The sequence below is a fragment of the Sorex araneus genome, chromosome 4 (assembly GCF_027595985.1).
Source record: "Sorex araneus isolate mSorAra2 chromosome 4, mSorAra2.pri, whole genome shotgun sequence".
Classification (NCBI taxonomy): Eukaryota; Metazoa; Chordata; class Mammalia; order Eulipotyphla; family Soricidae; genus Sorex; species Sorex araneus.
Genome location: NC_073305.1, coordinates 160757992 through 160777257, shown reverse-complemented (window position 1 = coordinate 160777257; position 19266 = coordinate 160757992). Strand labels below are relative to the sequence as shown.

Below are 19266 nucleotides of genomic sequence, written 5' to 3'. Positions count from 1 at the left end.
AATGGAGTGGCATTTCCGAAGAGAAGAGACACATATCCGAAGAATTCCAAGGATGCATCACATAAAAACGACCTACATTTCACATGAAACTCTGGTTTCAATGGTCCTACACCAAAAAAGGGGGAAAGGGGGGGGCTATGAAAGTAGCATCCCCAAACCCCAGGGGAATCAACTGCTTTTCAGTGCTTCCTTCTGCCTTCACTCCATCAGCTGCTCAGATATTCATGACTCGCTGCGTCTTTCAGCCTCGCTTTCTCTCTCTGCCTCTCTGGCGCGGCTCTCCCTCTCTCCCTCCCTCCCTGCCTCCCTCCCTGCTTCCCTCCCTCCCTCCCTCCGGCTTCTGCTCTTTCTTACTCCTCTCTGCTGCTTAACTACAGCTCCCTCTGGAACTTGCACCATCAAAAACAGCTTTCCTCCCCCAGCCGCCGCCAGAAGCGCATCACCTGGAACGGAGCGACTCGCCCAGCCGCCAGGTAGCCGGTGGGGGACGCACCTCCGAGGGTGCCCTTCTCGGGTCGGCCGTCCCGAGGGCCGCTCCCCTGACTCCGCTGCCCACCCCCCACACCCTCCCCACCACCACCCCGACGGGGTCCGTTAGCTGGGTGACTGCAAGTGTTTCGGAGCAATGGAAAGAGAAAAGGCACTGCCGGTGGCAACCGAGAGGAAGGAGAGGTTGCTGCAGTAGACGGTGCTGCAGAATGTGTGCGTGAAGGCGCCCCGAGCCCCGCCGGAGTCTCCAGCCCGCTCAGCCTTCATTAACTGTCTCCAGCAGGCGAACCAGATGCCCTAACCAGGCGGGTGGCACCCTGGATCTAAAACTGTGAACTCCCCCCCGTGGAAAATGGTAAACAAAGACATGAATGGATTTCCAGTCAAGAAGTGCTCAGCCTTCCAGTTTTTTAAGAAGCGGGTAAGGACAGGTTTTGCTGGTTTCTTTTGTTTTCTGCGCTTCTTGGGGAGGCTTTTGATTGCTTCCCCGAGGTAGGCTTCAGGTTTTGTTCCCCCACCCTAGAGAAGGACCAGCTGCTGGCCGCCGTGGTCCAGAGAGGCTATCTACCTGCCTGGATGCTAATTCGTGGGTGGGGGCGCCTTGGAAGAGTTGCTTTGGCAGGAGGGGGTTGGGCTTGGATGCCTTAAGTGGACTTGAGGTGGGAATGGGAATTTCTCCATCAAAGCTGCAAGACTACAGGCGATTCCTATGAGAACTGTAGTTAGGGAGTGAGTGAGTAGCTCTGGCTCATGTCTTTGAAGGGTGCAACTTTTTCCTCCTCTATCATCCAGTCCCTTAGAGTCCTGTGTTACCACCTTCTCTCCTCAGAAGCAGCTGTTTAGACTTCCCAGATTCATTCCGCCTATAACTTGCTGATTCCCTATCTATGCTAAAATTAGCAAAGAACTAGAATGACCTTTTACAGAAAAGATGGGATCCAGCACTTTAAATTCTCTGCAAGTTGCCTCAGTTTTGTTTGAAAGGACCCTCTTTGAGAGTGCAATGGGTAATCTGAACTGGACTGATTGTGTGTGTATGATGGGGGGGAGGGTGACTCTATCCATTTATTTCTTAAATTTAAATTTTTTGTCCTTCCATCCATAGTCTTCATGTATGTTTGTTGTAACTACAAAGCGGGGGTGTATTGTTTTGTTTTGTGGGTGTATGGTTGGGGGTGGGAGGGGGAGGGGAAAAGGGAGGAGAAGATTGCTTTGTGGGTGTGTGATTCTTTGCCATCGCAGTTCATGGTCATACTCACCCTGGTGGTCTGCTTACATTTGCGAATTTATACACTAGTGGGAGATAAGAAACAACTGATTATTAAGCTACCAATGACTGACCCTATCCTGGAGAGTTTAAGCAACTGACAGACTTGTTCAGTGGTCCTCTTTACTGCCCCAGGGCAATTCCATCAAAATGGCTCTCTTCATTCATTCTTCCTCCCCTTCCTTCAGTCCCATTCTGTGCTGCGCCTGAAATGTCTGAAATGCAGCACTTCACTAAACCCCACCGGCAGAATGCAATGAATTACGGACTGGGCCAAACTCCTTCTCTGCACCAAATACTCAAGTTCAGATGCCTGGGCCAGCCAGAAGGCCAGCCACAGACTCCCACAGGGCTTTCACTGAATCTGAGTTCACAGCAGCAAAGCCAGATCTTCCCTCAAGTCTAGTGGCCAAAATCTATGCACTCAAATCAGGGCAAAAGGAGCCCGCCCTAGTAGGCCAGGCCTGTCACTAGCGGAGATTTGATGCCAAATCAAAGCAAGTCCATGCAACTTCTCAGAGCTGCAAGATGTTTTCTCCTTACCCAAAATATTTCTTCCCCAGGAAGGGTCCTCCTTTGAAAACTGCTTTTCAATAGTAAATAAGTATTTTTCTAATAACAAATGTCACAGCCTATAATTCAATGCTTTATGCCTTTTAAATCATTGTATTTGGTGGTTCTGGGGGGGAGGAGTGTGTGGGGCAAGCATGATTTGTAAGGACCACTCAGGTAGCTTTAATCTATCAATGTTTTAAATAGATTTTTTAAAAAGTCATCTCATTTCCTTCACTATGGAAATTTATTAACGGACTAACTTAACATCTGGTTAATTTTTGCTTAAAAGCATAATTGACCAAGTGCGTTGCCTTCGATTGTCGCCTTGTAGACCTTGACTATTGCAAAGAACTAGCCAGAGTACTGATGTCTTATCAGGGTACCTGCAGAGAGCAAGTTTGCCAATGTACCTGGCAAGCAACTCCGTTGTTGATTTTCTAATCTGGGTGTATCAACTGCTAGAGATGGGATTCGAAACACCCTGTCGTGGTCTCCTTCTCAAGGACAAAAAGTTATAAACAGAATCGGGCTTTGGATCAAGTCATGGACAGCCCCAGGGAGGAATTCTTTGATTCTTGTCTACTGGTAGAGTCCTCAAGGTCTCTGTTTAGAAGTTCATTTAAACTTGAACCATGACACTATTTGGGGCAAGTGTGTATGTGTGTATGTGTGTGTGTGCGTGTGTGAATGTGAGTGTGCATGTGTGTGTGTCTTGTGGTTTTTAACTACACTACAAATATGTAACTACGTATGTAAAACCACAGTACTGAGGTAAATTCCAACCCCTCCCAACCTTCCTCCTTTCCCCAGAGGTCACTCTTACCATATCTATGTCTAGACTTTCCAGATCTTTCCTATGAGTTTACATACATAGTCATACACTACAGTGCTTTTGTTTTCAGCTAAGAATAATCCATTTTTCCTATATTCTATGGTTGAAGTTCCACACATTTCTGCATATTTTATTTTTAACCTAGCTAGACAGTCTTATAAAGGCAACTTTGTCTTGTGCCCACATAAAAACATGAATAAATCCGGGGAGGAGTGAACAAAAGCATAAATGTTTAGGGCTCATTTAAAAGGCCCAGGTTTGGACCCAAACAATGATTATAAAATGCCAAATTAAGTGCTTCCCTAGCCTCTAAGACATACATTTCAAAGAGAGTGTGAGAAAAAAGAAAATAGATGTTCTGTTCCGTCATTCACTTAGAAAGGCAAGTAAGGGTGCCTTTATTGAGGGTTTACTGAGCTCTAAATATTATAGCCAAGTCTTTTTCATCTATTATCTCATTTATTCCTCAAAACAACTGAATTTAAGAAAACTATTGAAACTGCAAAGTGTGACTTTGAGAGATTAAACACCCAGCTCTCAAGGTCACATAGCTAAAAAGCAGAAAAATGTAAGCCATGTTTGACCCAAAACAATCACCTTCCCTGACCCCATTTGTTACCACAAAATCTTTTCCTTCCAAGGAAGAATCTTTATAACTCTGCCTGGCTTATAAAATCTATAAAGGCAGCCAAGCCTCAGCAGATACTCCCTCAGGGGTGACACGGACAGTGAAGGAGGCAGCTCAGGGAACCCAGCTTCTGGGACCATAGCAGAACGGTCATCGGCGCTATTTTGACAAAGTCCTTCAGATTTTTGCTTTCCATCCTCATATTTTAGAAGCTCAGTTCAATGTGCTTCATTTCATTTAGTTGAGATTTGCTGAGCTAAACTTAACTGGTGTCCTATGGTCATGCTCTATGCTAATGATAAATTAGTTTTAGAGCTCTGTGATGATGCTTTATTTTTAGAGGTGCTAAAGGTCATTGAAGGTGAATGGGGAGATGTCCTTGCTAGTTTTATTCCCATAATCCAAGACCTTTAAACGTTTTCAATTACGGGTCAGAGAAATAGTTCAAGGGTTCATGTTTTTGCCTTGGCTGCCACCAACCCTCTACCGGTCCCCAGCACCTTTGTGTTCCCTGAGCACCATCTGCAGTGACTTTGAACACTAGCAGGAATGCCACAAACTCTTCCTCCAAAAAAGAAACCCGAAAAATCAAGCTATCAACCGTGCTTGAGATTTCCATAGATTTAAACATTTGTTCTCGCTTCTAATGTTTGCATCTTGACTCAGAAAACAAATAGCATTATCTTCAATTGAATAATTCTTTGTAAAAATATACTTGACATACAAAATAGACAAGATAGCCCTAATAACATTAGCCTTTGCAGCCAGTCAAAGATATCTACCTGAATAAAATTTTGAATTTGGAATGAACAGTATATGTTATCTCATTGACTTCTTTGGTTAAAGATGAAGAGATCAACTGAGAATGCAGAGGTGAATCACCTAGTGAATGAAAATGGGCTTAACCTATCCCTCAGGTGTATGATACTTCTAGATATTCTGTGCTTTCTCTTCTTTTCGTTCACTCATTTTTCCCTTTTGTAACAAACAAGAGTAGAAGGATATACATTTCATATCAACTGTACTGTTAGTACGACTGGGCATGCTTCTAAAATGCTATACTAGGGGCCGGAGCGATAGCACAGCGGGTAGGGCGTTTGCCTTGCACGCGGCCGACCCGGGTTCGATCCCCGGCATCCCATATGGTCCCCCAAGCTCTGCCAGGAGTAATTCCTGAGTGCAAAGCTAGGAGTAACCCCGAGCATCGCTGGGTGTGACCCAAAAAGCAAAAAAATAATAATAATAATAATAAAATGCTATACTATATTCATACTTACTTTATTGTGCTCAAAAGAAAATCTAAGGTAGAACACTGTTATTCCCATTTCACAGAGTAGAAAACTGATTGCTTGTGCTAAAGTGGTGGAACAAGCTCTGAGTTACATAGCTCATTAATGACAGGCAGCATTTGGATGGAAATGATTGGTTTTAGAGGTTTTTGATGTTTTAAACAAACCTGGGTGATTGGAGAAGAAAAGGGGACCGCTGCCCTTTTGCTCCTCCTTTCTCTAAAACTGACAGAGAAGGACACAAATGTTTTCAGCCCAGGTGTAATATTTATCCTAGCAGAAGCTAAAAATGAAACTAAACTCCTTTGAAGTACTTATTCACAACTGTTCCACAAACAGCAGCACTTTACTTTTTAATTTTCTTCACTCTCCTATCCTGTCTGCTTCTGAGTTAAATGATAACCAAGATCTGTTTCCTAAGTAAAGCCTTCCACATCTTCTTTGTGGGCTGATCTGCATAAAACGTGTAGTGGAAAAATAAATGAATCAAGAATAATAAAACCTGGGGCCGGAGCGATAGCACAGCGGGTAGGGCGTTTGCCTTGCACGCGGCCGACCCGGGTTCGATCCCCGGCATCCCATATGGTCCCCCAAGCACCGCCAGGAGTAATTCCTGAGTGCAAAGCCAGGAGTAACCCCTGAGCATCGCTGGGTGTGACCCAAAAAAAAAAAAAAAAAGAATAATAAAACCTATAATCAGGATCAGACATCATGCAAAGCCCCTTACTAATGTAATCCTGACCTCACCCCATGTTCCTATTTTCCAGTCAAGGAAACGGAGGCTCAGAGAGGTTAAGGAACTGCCCCAAGGTCACGGTGCTAGGAAGAGGCAGAGTCAGAATACGAACTCAGTCTCCAACAGGCAGCTTTGGATAATTACTGACTTATTCATTAATTTACAGTGCCCCACTCCTGCAAATGCCCCTGTGATGCTTGGTTAGAATGTAGGACTTCACACATGCTAGCCATATGCTCCACCACTTGCAGTGTCTCCCTGGCACTCAGGCTGGGAGCTTGAACACCAATGTTCTTACAGTTCCCTCACTGTCATTAACTGCTCTGAAGTGATCAGTGCCGAAGGCTTGGCTAAAGGGTTCTAAAGAAAATTATGATGGTATCACTGTTATCCCATTGCTCATCGATTTGCTCGAGCAGGCACCAGTAACATCTTCATGTGAGACTTGTTACTGTTCTTGGCATATCGAATACCTCACGGGTAGCTTGCCAGGCTCTGCCTTGCGGGTGAGATACTCTCGGTAGCTTGCCGGGCTCAGCGAGAGGGGTGGAGATATGATGGTAGCGGGCAGAAATAGGAATCAACGTCAGAGAGTTATTTCTCTAGTGATTCCTGAATGTAGTAGGAACGCTTTCCAACAAGTCAGAAGTTTGAATTATGTTTTCCGGTGGCTTACTTAATCATGCTTCCCAGAACCACGGAGATGGCAGCTTCCTCCGTGCTTCAGAAGTAGCTTCCATCCTACTCCTAAGCTTTTGGGGCCCTTTTGTTTGTGCTTCCGCTGCAAAACTCTCACATTATTAAGACTGTTTGAGTTGCCTGTGGCTCCCAAGGAGGTCTTCAAGGACAGAAGAGGTCCTTACCTTGTTCACTACATCCTCCACTTGCCAAACTATTATTTGTTGAATTAAAGTATGAATCAGATGAATGGTTTTTCTATCACTTTTTCCCTAAGTCACCTTGTCCTCCTCCTCCTTCCTTTTAGATATTGAATGTATTTTTATTCCTTCCATATTTGGATAGGGATTATATATACAAAGACACACTGAAGAATAACAAATCTAGTTAAAAGGCAGATCATCACTACCCTTTCTGACATGAACTAAAAGAAACTTAACCTCAGCTAAATCCAGTGCCCCCAGTACAATATTTCTTTTCTGTAAAAAAAAAAATCTATTGAATTAAAGAACTGTGATTTACAAAGTTACTGATAGATGAGTTTTAGACTTACAATGTCCTGGCACCAGTGTCAACATCATCTATCAGTTCAAAGTTCGCTTCAGCCCCTCTAGCCTCTCACCTTGACAGGCACATTTTAAAGTTTGGTGGCTCTCGTTTGGATCTCATGTTTTCAGTTTTGTGGAGTCTGTGGTTTGGATACACAGCTATACTATCCCCCCACATTACCAATATATCGAGGTCTCTGATCCCTGCTTCCAATCTACTCTTTTTCATCTTCCTTCCCCACTCTTATTTCTTTCCTTCTCTGTTCTCCTCTTCCCCATACTCTGGGGTCAAGACTGATATAGACATCTGCCCTTTACTACACTACATTTCCTTGTACGGTCATTTTATATACCATAGATAAGTGAGTCTTCTATCTTACTTCACTGAACATATCTTCCAGTTGCAACCAGGTTGCAGCAAATTGCATTATTTCATTTTTCCTTGCAGCTGCATAGTATTTCATTGTGTATATATGCCACATCTTCATAATCCACTCTTTGTTTTTAAATGTAGGAGTACTGCTATCTATTCAGCCATTGATTAAGCTGATAATCTACTCATATGTCATTGGATACCTAGATTGATTCCATATCTTAGCTATTGTACTAAGTGCTGCAATGAATAATGGTGTGCATATGTCGCTTTTGAGTGGTTGTTTTCAATACATCTTTTCTATAATGTTTTTCCTGTCAGGCGAAATAAGATAGATGTAAAAATGTATCTCCTCTCTTTGTCTCTCTATCTCTCTCTATCATACTACACCATTCTGCTTTACATTTTCTCTCACCTAGAATCCTAAAAACATACAAAAATGATTTCCCTTTACTCTTCAACATAGTCTCAAGAGTTATTGAGCATGAAGAAAGGTTTGAACTCAAAGTGCTTTTTTCACTTTAACCCATAAATCTTACATCATTTGGACCAGACCAAGGTCAAGCTTTGCTGGTTAAGTTTGCCGGTACTGAGGAATTATTCTTCAGTCCCACAGAACATAGGTGATGAGCTGTTCTCAGCTACTACAGAAGTGGTTGCCCCAGCAGTTCTCAAGAAAGTCCTATGATAATTAGGCTCTCACTCTGCTACAGTGTTTGGGAAATATTTTGAATGGAAAGTGTCGCAGAGTTCCTTGAAAGTTCCATTTTTTGAAGAACTGGTACAGAAGTGTTAGTGCCATATATATAACACTGAAATAAGAAATATTCTGAGCTCACCCATAGTTTACGTTCTGTGAATGCGCAACAAGAGCAAGCCAAGTTAACACGGGGAGTGGGAAGCCATGGAAACACATGTCTCCAATTGTATATTTGAGATTATAAATGCATAAGAAAAGAATTATGCAGGAATTGGAATCCATAGAAAAGCTTCATTACTAATTTAGGTCAAGTTAAAGAGAGTTCACTAGAGGAACTACTGTGAAGGTATATTTTTAAAGGCTGCTTTGTTTAAATGTATACTTTCAAAATGTAAGTCCCAAAAGTTAAAGAGTCAATGTCAACATTCTGAGCACTGGCAGCTAAAAAGACTCCAGACTTTTATGGATAGGACAGTACCTGGGGCTGTAATTCCTAGTGTATCAGCCTTTCTGAGTGTAGAAGTATTGGCTCTTTCCTAGAATGGAAATAAGAATTTTGTTCCCTTCCAGAGAGTTTAAGAAGGTTAAGCTCACAGGGCAAACAGTCTCCACAGGGACTTTAGCTGAAGGAGTATACGGTAGCTCTCTAAGGGATTACCGTCTTCGCTGCTACAGAAGTCAACAGTGGTGTGGCCCTGAGCACACCAGCTTCCTCCTGGCCCAGAAGTTAGAAGCGCAGTTGTGTTGACCTGCCCGGGTCTTGAGTCTAAGGGCAGACCCGCCAGCAAACACCAGCTTCCTTCAGTCTCACAGTGAGGGTGGCAGGTCTTAAAAGATGATGAGTGGGATAAAGAGGAGGGTGTGGGAAGAAAGGAAAAACAGATAGTGAGGCAAGCTAGGCGCTGCTGTGGGGGCCTCCTGCAGCTGCACAGCCTTGGAGAAAGGATTACTGTTAGAGTTTGTTTACTCGCACACCTATTTCTCTGCTGCATTCTGAAATGATTTCGTAAGGTTTTACAACGAAGGGAAATAAAGGTCAGCTCTGTATCCAGGGCAGGAGGAGACTCTTCCCCTCCGTTGTTGTACCAGATGCCAAAATATTACTCTGATTGCTTTCCCGAGCCTGCTGTGACTTCTTTTTTTTTCTGGGAAAAATCCTCTTAACTATTTTAGTCTCTTTGGAGTCACCTTGATCACTTTTTCATTCCTGGGTCAGGGCACTCGCCCAAACTGCCATTTGTTAGCATTGGTGAGTCATGTGGCCCCTCCCCCCTTATCCCTCCTCCCCCCCTTGTCCTCCTCTTTCTCCTCTTCCTGTTTCTTTTTGCCTCCCATCCCATATCTTTTTAGGGTAATTTCACATCAAGGGAAAAGAGAGAGAAGCCTGTAGTGAAACACTCAAGTTCCATAGACAATGCAGAACTCAAGCTTTTGTTTTGTTTTTTAACCTGTTGCCATTAAGAATATTTCGTATTCTCTGAGTGTGAGATCAACCGGTATAGAAGACTCTGGTGGATCAAAGATTTTAGTTTCTAGAAATAACCAGGTAAAGGTCTCCAAAGTATTAAAAACATGTTTTTTTTCTTTCTACATAGTTTTTACAAAAAGAAAATCTGCCCTGTGATTTACAAAGTAATTCACAGATGAGTTTTAGACATAAAATGTTGCAGCACCAACACCAATCCCGCCACCAGTGTCAGCTTCCCTCCACCATATTCCCTGGTTCCCTCCCATGTCCACCGTCCACCGCCCTACCCCAACCCCCCACCTCCATCACCACCTCTTGCCCTCTTGACAGGCACCTTTCTAAGTTTAGCTGTTAAAGTTTGGGTGAGTCTCTTGATTTCAAGGTGCTAAAACATTTTAAGAATGAAGTTCTTATACGACCGACATCAAAATATTCCTCAGAGGAAAAGAAAAACCCTAAAGCTTATAGCTTGAGGGCTGAAGCATTTGCCTTGCACTCGGCTGACCTGGGTTAGATTCCCAGCATTCCATATGGTCCCCCAAGCACCGCCAGTAAGTAATTCCTGAGTGCATGAGTCAGGAGTAACCCCTGTGCATCGCCGGGTGTGACCCCCCCCCCAAAAAGCTTATAGCTTGAGAATTCAAAAGAAGTAATAGTATTTAACTTTTATATTTGTTATTTATAAATATCATCTTTCTATACAAAGAACTCTCTGAAAATTGACACTATTGACTGAAATCCACATTCTTCAGGATTAGTACTGTTGGAAAGAAAATATGGAACACAGGCTGTGAGAATACAGCTCCCATAGTGGTTAAAAAGTTCATGGTAGGGTTGGAGAGATAGTCCAGAGGGTAAGGCACCATCAGGAATGATTGCTGAGCACAGAGTCCTGAGCACAGTTGGGTGTGCCCCCCCCCAAAAAAAAACGAACAAAAGATCATGTATGGCTAAGAGACAAAGCAGCGAAGAGTGCTTTAGAAAAAGACAACATTTAAAATGGGAAAAAAATTTTAAATGAATCCTCTCCGCATATTCTTCAACTTGTAGTCACCCGCATTTTAACATGAGACATGTATTCTCAGCAGTCTCCCCTACCCCAGAAGCCCATGTTCTCTCTTGAACACCTCTCTCTATCTCTCTATCTGTCTCTCTTCCTCTTTCTTTAAATAAAATTATCTTACATCACTAAAACACAAAATAAAATGACCCCTTCCTACAGTTCCAGATAGCATCTCTGAATGCTATAATAAAAACTTCCTGAGAATAGGGAGCCTGTCTGTCTGGTTCACAGCTGTGAGATCCTTGGACATAGCAGAAACTCAATAATATCTGTTTAATGAATCAATAAAAAGACTTTAATCAGCGTTTGGGGGAGGAGGTAGCATATGTGATTGTGCTACCATGACTTGGTAAAAGGAAGGGTATTGATATAGAAAGGAAGAAAGAATTCCATTCTTTGATTTTCTACTGCTTCTAAGGCAATCTATCTGTTCTCACAAAAAAAAAGAAAAGAAAGAAAGAAAGAAAGAAAGAAAGAAAGAAAGAAAGAAAGAAAGAAAGAAAGAAAGAAAGAAAGAAAGAAAGAAAGAAAACAGAATAAAGCTAAATTTGAGAAAGAATTAGCGCTTTTTCCTTACTGAACTAATAAGCTCTTAACCAGGAAATGAAATGATGTTTTTGTTTGAATAAGCTTGGTAGGAAATCGAGCACTGAAATCTAAACTGAGTTCTATTTTGATGATTAGGTTGGTGTTTTTATGGAACTGTATTTAAAGGGGACCCCTCCCTCAGCTCAGCTGGATCTTCTGAAGCTCACTTACTAACAAAGCAAGAGCATTTTTTGGGAAAGGTGGTTTGAGGGGATTGTTAACACCAGGGAGCCTGGAGAGAAGACTGCTCTGCCTCAGGGTCTGCAGCCTAAGGTTTTGGTTGTTCTCTTGTGTTTGGGGGTCACACCCCGATGTGCTCAGGCTTGCTCCTAGCTCTGCACTCAACACTATTGGTGGGCAGGCTCCGAGGACTCTCTGTGTTAGTGTGGGTCAAACCTGAGTCAGAAGATAAAGGAGGGCCCATTCTGACAACACTATCTGGAAATGAACACCATGGACAGGAAATAAGTATTGAAAATAGGTAAAGGGATATTCATGATAACCGTTCAGCATCAGTATTGCAAACCATAATGCCTAAAATGAGAGAGAAAGAGATAGAGAGAGAAGAGAGGTGTTTGCCAAATAATCAGGCTTTGGGGGGGTTGGAGGGGTAGGAGGGAAAGGGGGAGCACTGGTGCTGGGAAATTATACTGGTGGAGGAATGCGTGTTGGAATATTATATGACTGAAACTCAATCATGAACAGCTTTGTAGAAAGAAAGAAAGAAAGAAAGAAAGAAAGAAAGAAAGAAAGAAAGAAAGAAAGAAAGAAAGAAAGAAAGAAAGAAAGAAAGAAAGAAAGAAAGAAAGAAAGAAAGAAAGAGAAAAAGAAAGAAGGAAGAAAAGGAAGGAAGGAAGGAAGGAAGGAGGGAGGGAGGGAGGGAGGGAGGGAGGGAAGGAAGGAGGGAGGGAAGGAAGGAGGGAAGGAGGGAGGGAGGGAGGGAGGGAGGGAAGGAAGGAAGGAAGGAAGGAAGGAAGGAAGGAAGGAAGGAAGGAAGGAAGGAAGGAAGGAAGGAAGGAAGGAAGGAAGGAAGGAGGAGGGAGGGAGGGAGGGAAGGAAGGAAGGAAGGAAGGAAGGAAGGAAGGAAGGAAGGAAGGAAGGAAGGAAGGAAGGAAGGAAGGAAGGAAGGAAGGAAGGAAGGAAGGAAGGAAGGAAGAGAGAAAGAGAGAGAGAGAAAGAGAGAAAGAGAAAGAGTGAGTCAGCTGTAGCAAGGCAAGCTATCTAACTGCTGTAGTATCTCTGGCCCCTGAAGTCTAGGTTATTAAGGAGAATCAACTTTCTCTGTGTCACAGGCCCACTCAGCTTTATTGTATCCACATTTGGTGTCATCTCTCAGTCAGATTGAATTTCTGCTGGGAAATGTGGAGTGGTCGGGGAGGATTCTGGGAGACTTAACAGGACCTACTGTGGGTGTTGCTCAGTCATCGCCTGGACAGTTGTGCTGGTCATTCCTGGCACAGTTGCTAGTTCCCTGATCCACCACAACAAACAGGTAGAGTTATTTGGGGAAGTGGTCCCCTGAAAACTAGATGTAAATAGTCTTCCTAAATCCTTGTGACAAGTTGGAGTGCTTGATTTATGAATCCCCCTATCTTTTACGTCATTTTCACTGTAAGTAATCAGAAAAGATTAATAACTACATTTATTTATAGTTTTCTGAAGAATCTATTCAATGTAAATGTAAAACTCGTAGAGTTGAGACAGGAAAGATATCTATTAATGTAAGGAAGTAATCAACATCATTGTCAATCCATCTTTGGGGTGAGAAGTCAGGAAAGGTTCCAAAAACTGTCTTCTATTTTCATAGGGAAATAGAGATTGTACTCATTTGTTAGAGGATTTCTAGTTTTCTGACTGCTGCAAAGCAGGTAGCTTAGACCACAGAAATTCACTGTCTCAATATTCTCAGGCCAAAAGTCCAAGAATGAAATGTTGGCAGGACTGGTTCCTTTTGAGGACACAAGAGAATGTGCTCCAGACCACTCTCCTTTGCTTATTGATGGCCATCTTCTCCCTGTATGTAGTTACATATTCTTTATTTGTCTCTATCTATCCAAATTGCCCTTTTATAAGGACACCACTCTTTGGATCCAGGACCACCTGGTGTTAACTTCTTGCTCTAGGGCCAGGGACAATGAGGCACTTTCTTGTGCATGGCTGACCCTGTTTCAATTCCTTCACTGCATATTGTCTCCCGAGCACTGCCAGGAATTATCTCTTAACACGGAGCCAGTAGTAAGCCCCAGACATATCTGGGTATGCATGCCCTTCTGCCTGCCTCCACCAAAAAACAACAACAACAAAATCAAACGCAAACAAACCAAGAAAAACTCCCCCCAGGTAGACTCACATATAGAACTCTTAGGACTTCACAGGACTTTATTATATGAGTTTTGAAGGCATACAATTCAACTGTAACAGAGATTTTATCCTTAGCCATTAAAGCCTCATTTAGATCTGAAAGTAGCATACTCAGAGCCTTTAGAATGGACTCTAACATGGAATATTTTTATTGTGTCAAAATTATTGGTAAATTCTGCAAAACACAAACAAACAAAATGCAGAAAAACTAATACTCTGTATAATACCTGTGAAATGGGTCTGGAAGCTAATGACATGTTTAAAATAAATGTGGCAATGTAGTAGATATGGAAAGTGAGTAGTAATTTGGAAAATTCCTACTAAATTTTATATAATGAAGTCTTACTAAATTTTATATAATGAAGTCTTAGGAGCTATGTGGCTGGTAGGGTGTTTATTGTAGCATTGAAGAACTACACTAAATTATAATGAACTATAAATGAATTTTTTGAAGAAAATAAATATCATTGTTTTCTCTTTCAACCTTTTGACCTCAGAGACTGAATAATACATAGTAAGAACAAACAGCTGGCAAGTATTATAAACAGAGTCTTAGTTATCAGTTTTGATAAAGTAGTCATGTCTAATTTATTTGTCTATTTGTCAACTTTTACGTAAAAGGGCCCACACCCTCCCCATCTTGCTGCTAACAGATGGCAAATCCATTGCTAATAATTCCTATTTCAAAATTAATGCATTAAGTCAGGTATTTGTGAGCCATCCCTCAGACCTGATCTCATTTATAAGGAATCTAAGAATGTAATTCTTTTTCATCTGATATTTTGACAGTGCTTATGTTATTCTTTTAATTTTTTTCCAGAAATCAGAGCAATGAAAATTTCTGATAGTTTTTTCCTTCCTCAAGCCATAAATCTTAAAACCATAGATATAGAATCTATGTGAACACTCTCTATGTTCTCAGCAGCAGCAGCTAACATGATTTGTCTCTACGTGTGTTAAATGAGGACATAACAAATTACGTGGCTCCTTCACTCTTATCATCATACCCAGGCTCAGGATCTCTGGCTAATCTCCCTGTTATATGCTCACTATAGCACCTGCACTTTTTTTTTAATCTTTTGATCTATTATCCTCTATTGGCATAGCTATTTCACTAATTTCCTTCACACAAATTAATATCCTCCTGGATTATGACCTTTCCAAGGACAGGAAATTTCTCTTTGCTTTACAATTATTCTGTCACAGCCTGGTACTTTGGGAGTTTATCAACATACTTCTGGTAACAAATAGAAAGATAGAAATTTATAAAATTTTGAAGGAGAGGGTAGAAGAGTTCACTTGAAAACCCACATAGAAATTAAATCTTCAAAATAACATTGTGCTTTATTTTAACAAGAGTATATGTAAAACTCCCACACATAAAACACATTTGTGTTCCTTTTTGTGTGGAGGAGGGGCACAGTTGGTGGTTTACGGAGGTCACTCCTGGCCGTGCTGAGGAACAATGCCCGCTGGTGCTTGGAAGACTGTGTGCAATGCTGGGGATTCAAACCAGGATCGCTGCTGCAGTCACATCCAAGGCGAGCACCTCACCCTTTGGGCTAGCTTCTGACCCCCCCATGTCTGTTCCACCACCTACTGCTCCCTGGTATAAAGATCCACATAGTAAATTGCTCTTATAATTTGACAGCTGGTTAGAGATTCTTTTTCCCCCTGAAGGAAATCACACGACCTGATATAACACTCAAGTTTGCCTCAGTTGCCAGGAAACTCAAAGCTAAATATAAAGGTAAATTTCAGTGAGCAAATTAAACAAATCCTTAGAAATTCAGTTGCTGAATTTGGTTTTGATCTAGTATTTTTTTTGTGGGTTCTCTTGTTATGTGTAGCTCATGGCAAACTGCCGCTGATATTTTTAAATATAAGACAGAAAACATAATTATACCAATGCAATACTATGATGGTAAATGCACACACAGACCGTGAAATTTAAAGATTTGAACTGCTTTCTGTGCCAGAGAGATAGTACACAAAGTAAGACACGTGCCTTGCACATGGCAGTCCCAGTTTCTCCCTGTCACCAAACATGACACTTGGGCACTGCCAGAGATCACTCCAGAACACAGCCTCAGGAATAGCCCTTAAACACACTGAACGTGGTGCTCCCTGCACAAATATATAATTTGTTTCTACGCAATGTTTTCTTCTTGAAAATTCTTGCCCCATACCCAAAAAATAAAGTCCAAAGACCAGTGAAGGCCAGTGTGTATGGTGTGTGTGTGTGTGTGTGTGTGTGTGTGTGTGTGTGTGTGTGTGATACTGTAAATTGAACACCAGTCTTCCACATGCAAGATATGTTCTCCACCACTGAGTCACATCCCTGGCCAAAGAACCAGTAATAATTTTTAAACTATCGGTTTATTATCTCAGACACACAACATAAGCCATTTGTAATCAAAATCAAACTATAGCAATGTTTGCTGCTTGTTCCACCAAATGCAGTCTAATTTTCTAAATTGTATACAATTGTACTAAATTTATGTTTATCTATTGTGCATAATAAAACATTCAAAACTTAGTAATCAAATGGCCATTGTTTTTGTTGTTGTTTTGCTCATGAGTCCGTGGATTAGGAATTTGGGTTGACTCATTCAGATGGTTCTGTTGTGCGATGTTGGCTGGAGCTGCACGGCGGGTCGGGTGTTTATTATAGCATATTTCTTAGCAACATTCACCAGGTGGATAGGCTAGGCCAGAAGTCCACAAATACTCCACTCTGTTGTCTGTTGTTTCTGGTGCTTTTTGATGCTTCTCTATTCTCTTTCTCTCACCTTCTTTCTAGGTTGGGCTGCCTCTCAGCTTCATTATCTTAAGCTTAGCCTTGCTTAAAGCCTTGAAGGCCACTGGCTTCTCATAGAATGGACTTCAAGACATAAGTGGAAGCTCTATATTTTGAAATGCCTGGCTGTGGAGGGTGGACACGGTCACTGATTTAACTCACTCAAAGAAAGCCAGAGGACCAAATCAAATTTAAGCATGGACAGAATTGAGAAGAGTAACTAAGTGGAACTATTGAATAATTCTATTTCTCCATTAAAAGATAGTGTTATTTTCCAATTTAGAGCCAACTATGGTGAAAATTTCTTTAACCTTTTAAAACATAAACTACAGGGCTGGAGAGATAGCACAGCAGGTAGGGCGTTTGCCTGGCATGAGGCTGACCCGGGTTCAATTCCCAGCATCCCATATGGTCCCCAGAGCACCGCCAGGGGTAATTCCTGAGTGCAGAGCCAGGAATAACCCCTATGCGTTGCCGGGTGTGACCCAAAAAGCTAAAAAAAATAATAAAATAAAACAGAAACTATAGTCCGGAAGTAGAATCAACCCTCAGAGCCTTAGGGAAAGAAAATATTTAAGGAATCCTGACTTTGGGTGAGACAAGCCTAGCTGGAGTCTATATTTTGTTCTCGGCCAACTTTGTAACATTGGGCAAGCCATTTTATGTTACATAAAATAATAAAAGGTACATAATTTACCTTATAGAATGTTTGTGAGAAATAAGTGGAAAGATGTATCTTGCTTAATCATTCAGTCCACTGCTGGTTCACACTCTGCACTAAAAACATTAGATATTATCAACACAGACCTTTTGAATTATGGCCTACTGTTCTAGTCAACCTTTACACACTTCTTGTTAAGGTACACAATGTAATTTGACTTATATGTGGACTTGTACACATACTGTCATAAAGCTTTTTTGCTTCTGGATTTCATTTTTGAAAGGTTATTTTTCAAAACAAAAAACCAACCAACCTTTGCACCTTCAGCAGGTTCACTTTGGGCTATTTGTTGTTTTCATAAGCTTAGGAACCAGTGAACATAATTTGTTTTTTATAGATATTTGTCCCTAGAAGCAACCACAAAGGTCTGACTTCATTGCCAAACTAGTATGCCATTTGCACAAATCTCATTAAATTAAAGAACACCAAATTACTCTGTTCTTTTCAGCTTTATGTGCACAAAGGAACGGAGGGAGGACTAGCTCTCCAAATCCTTATGTCCAACATCTGATCTGTTATTGATGAGAGGTTTTCTGAATTTTATACCACATTTTGTTTTGTCATCTGTCTCTAGTTGTAGATCAAAACTTGAAACCCATTTGAAATTCAAAATTCCATGCAACTCATCAGCACTGTGGAAATTATCTTTGAAAGCATTGTGTTGCTCCTCTTTTGACTTAAAGGTTCAAAAATCTATATTGCAAGGTATTTCATCCTCCTATTAGCTTTTACCCTAAGATAAAACCCTGTTATTCTGTGTGTCTTTTGTCAAAGAACATATATCCTCACCTTAAGTTTCAGCTGCCACCCTTAGCCACTTTTCCCATGAGGCTTGTATGGCATAGGAACTGTCAGAGTTGTCCTCTGATCTTCAGGTTATTTATTAATCTCTCTGGCTCTTTTTTCTCCTTCCAACCTCTAACATAGGAGTGACTAAGACAAGATCTTCTCCCTCCTCCCATCTCTTCTCATCCTTTCCCTCTCATTCTGGTTTACCATCTCTCTTACTTTCTCTACTTTGCCTCCTCTCCCTTCCCCATCTCTGAGAAGTACACACATTCACTCATTTCCGTGGTTTAATTACACTACTTTTATCTTCCCCGAATGTTTCAGCTCCCTGGATGCCTATTCCCAGTTGTCTTCACATTTCCACTAAAAACAAAACAAAACAAAACAAAAAACCAAAAATCCCATCATGGATATACCTTAAACTAATTATGTCCAAACTGATCTCTTGGTTTTCCTCCCTAGACACCTTCATTTCTTCTCCAATTTTCTTCATCTGAGTAAATGAAACTGCTATCAGTTAATTTTTTTTTAAAGCCTAAAACTTAGATATTATCCTTCTTTATTTCTTCCAGTGTCAGTGAATTTTTATCAGCAGGTCCAACTATGTTTACCCTGATTGTAGATATTGTTAATCTCCTTCTTTTAATCACCAGAGACTTGGCACCAGTCATCACCATTTTCTGGATTTTTTTCCAGGAACTTCCCTTTTTTCTTCACATTTACTCTTCTCCTGCTTTCAACACTCTTGACTGTTCCGTAATTAAGTCACAATACTGAAGACACATGAACTGCTTCCCCATAGGAGTGACATTTTCTGAGGAACCAGACATTGAGGGAAAAAAGAACTTCAGAGTCACACAGAGAAGTGGCAAGGGTGACATTAGCAGGCCATCGCCTTCTTTGTGGAAACGAACACTTAATCTCCCAGATACCTACTTCTGTGTTTTGTTTACTCCTTTTTAAAATTTACTTTGCTTTTAAAGTTAAAAGTATTTTTTGAAGATGTGAGGTATATTTGGACCCTTTTAAGAATAGTTGGTAGTAGTATACTTCAGTTAAAGTTATATTATTTATCTCAACCAACCTCAGTGCAGTAAAAAAAAAAAGAGTCACAGGATCAGAAAAGCTACTAGACATTCTGGAACCCTGTCAGAAGGAAAGGATGCCATAGCCAGACATTGAAAATTTCCAAATTAAAAAAAAATATCTCTTTCCAGACTGGGGAATTTGGGGGGAGTGCTTTACTTAAGTCAGTATATAATAATAATGTAACAGGTCATAGTTTTGTTATATTCTATTGTTTTTCAAATGATAACTTCACATAGTATTTAAATCCTCCATATTGAGAACATATTTTGCATATTTCCTTACATATCCCGTA

The 19266-nt window shown here is 41.2% G+C and overlaps 1 protein-coding gene across 1 annotated transcript in view; it reads left to right on the top strand.

The window, feature by feature from the left end:
• Positions 1–347: 347 nt before the first annotated feature.
• The window catches only part of SGK1 (serum/glucocorticoid regulated kinase 1), a 133253-nt gene continuing 114334 nt past the window's right edge, over positions 348–19266 (top strand). Inside the window, exon 1 of the mRNA XM_012932864.2 lies at positions 348–910. Within this exon, the coding sequence (XP_012788318.2) occupies positions 842–910 (69 nt within the window). The 5' untranslated portion in view covers positions 348–841. The remainder of the gene's footprint in view (positions 911–19266) is intronic.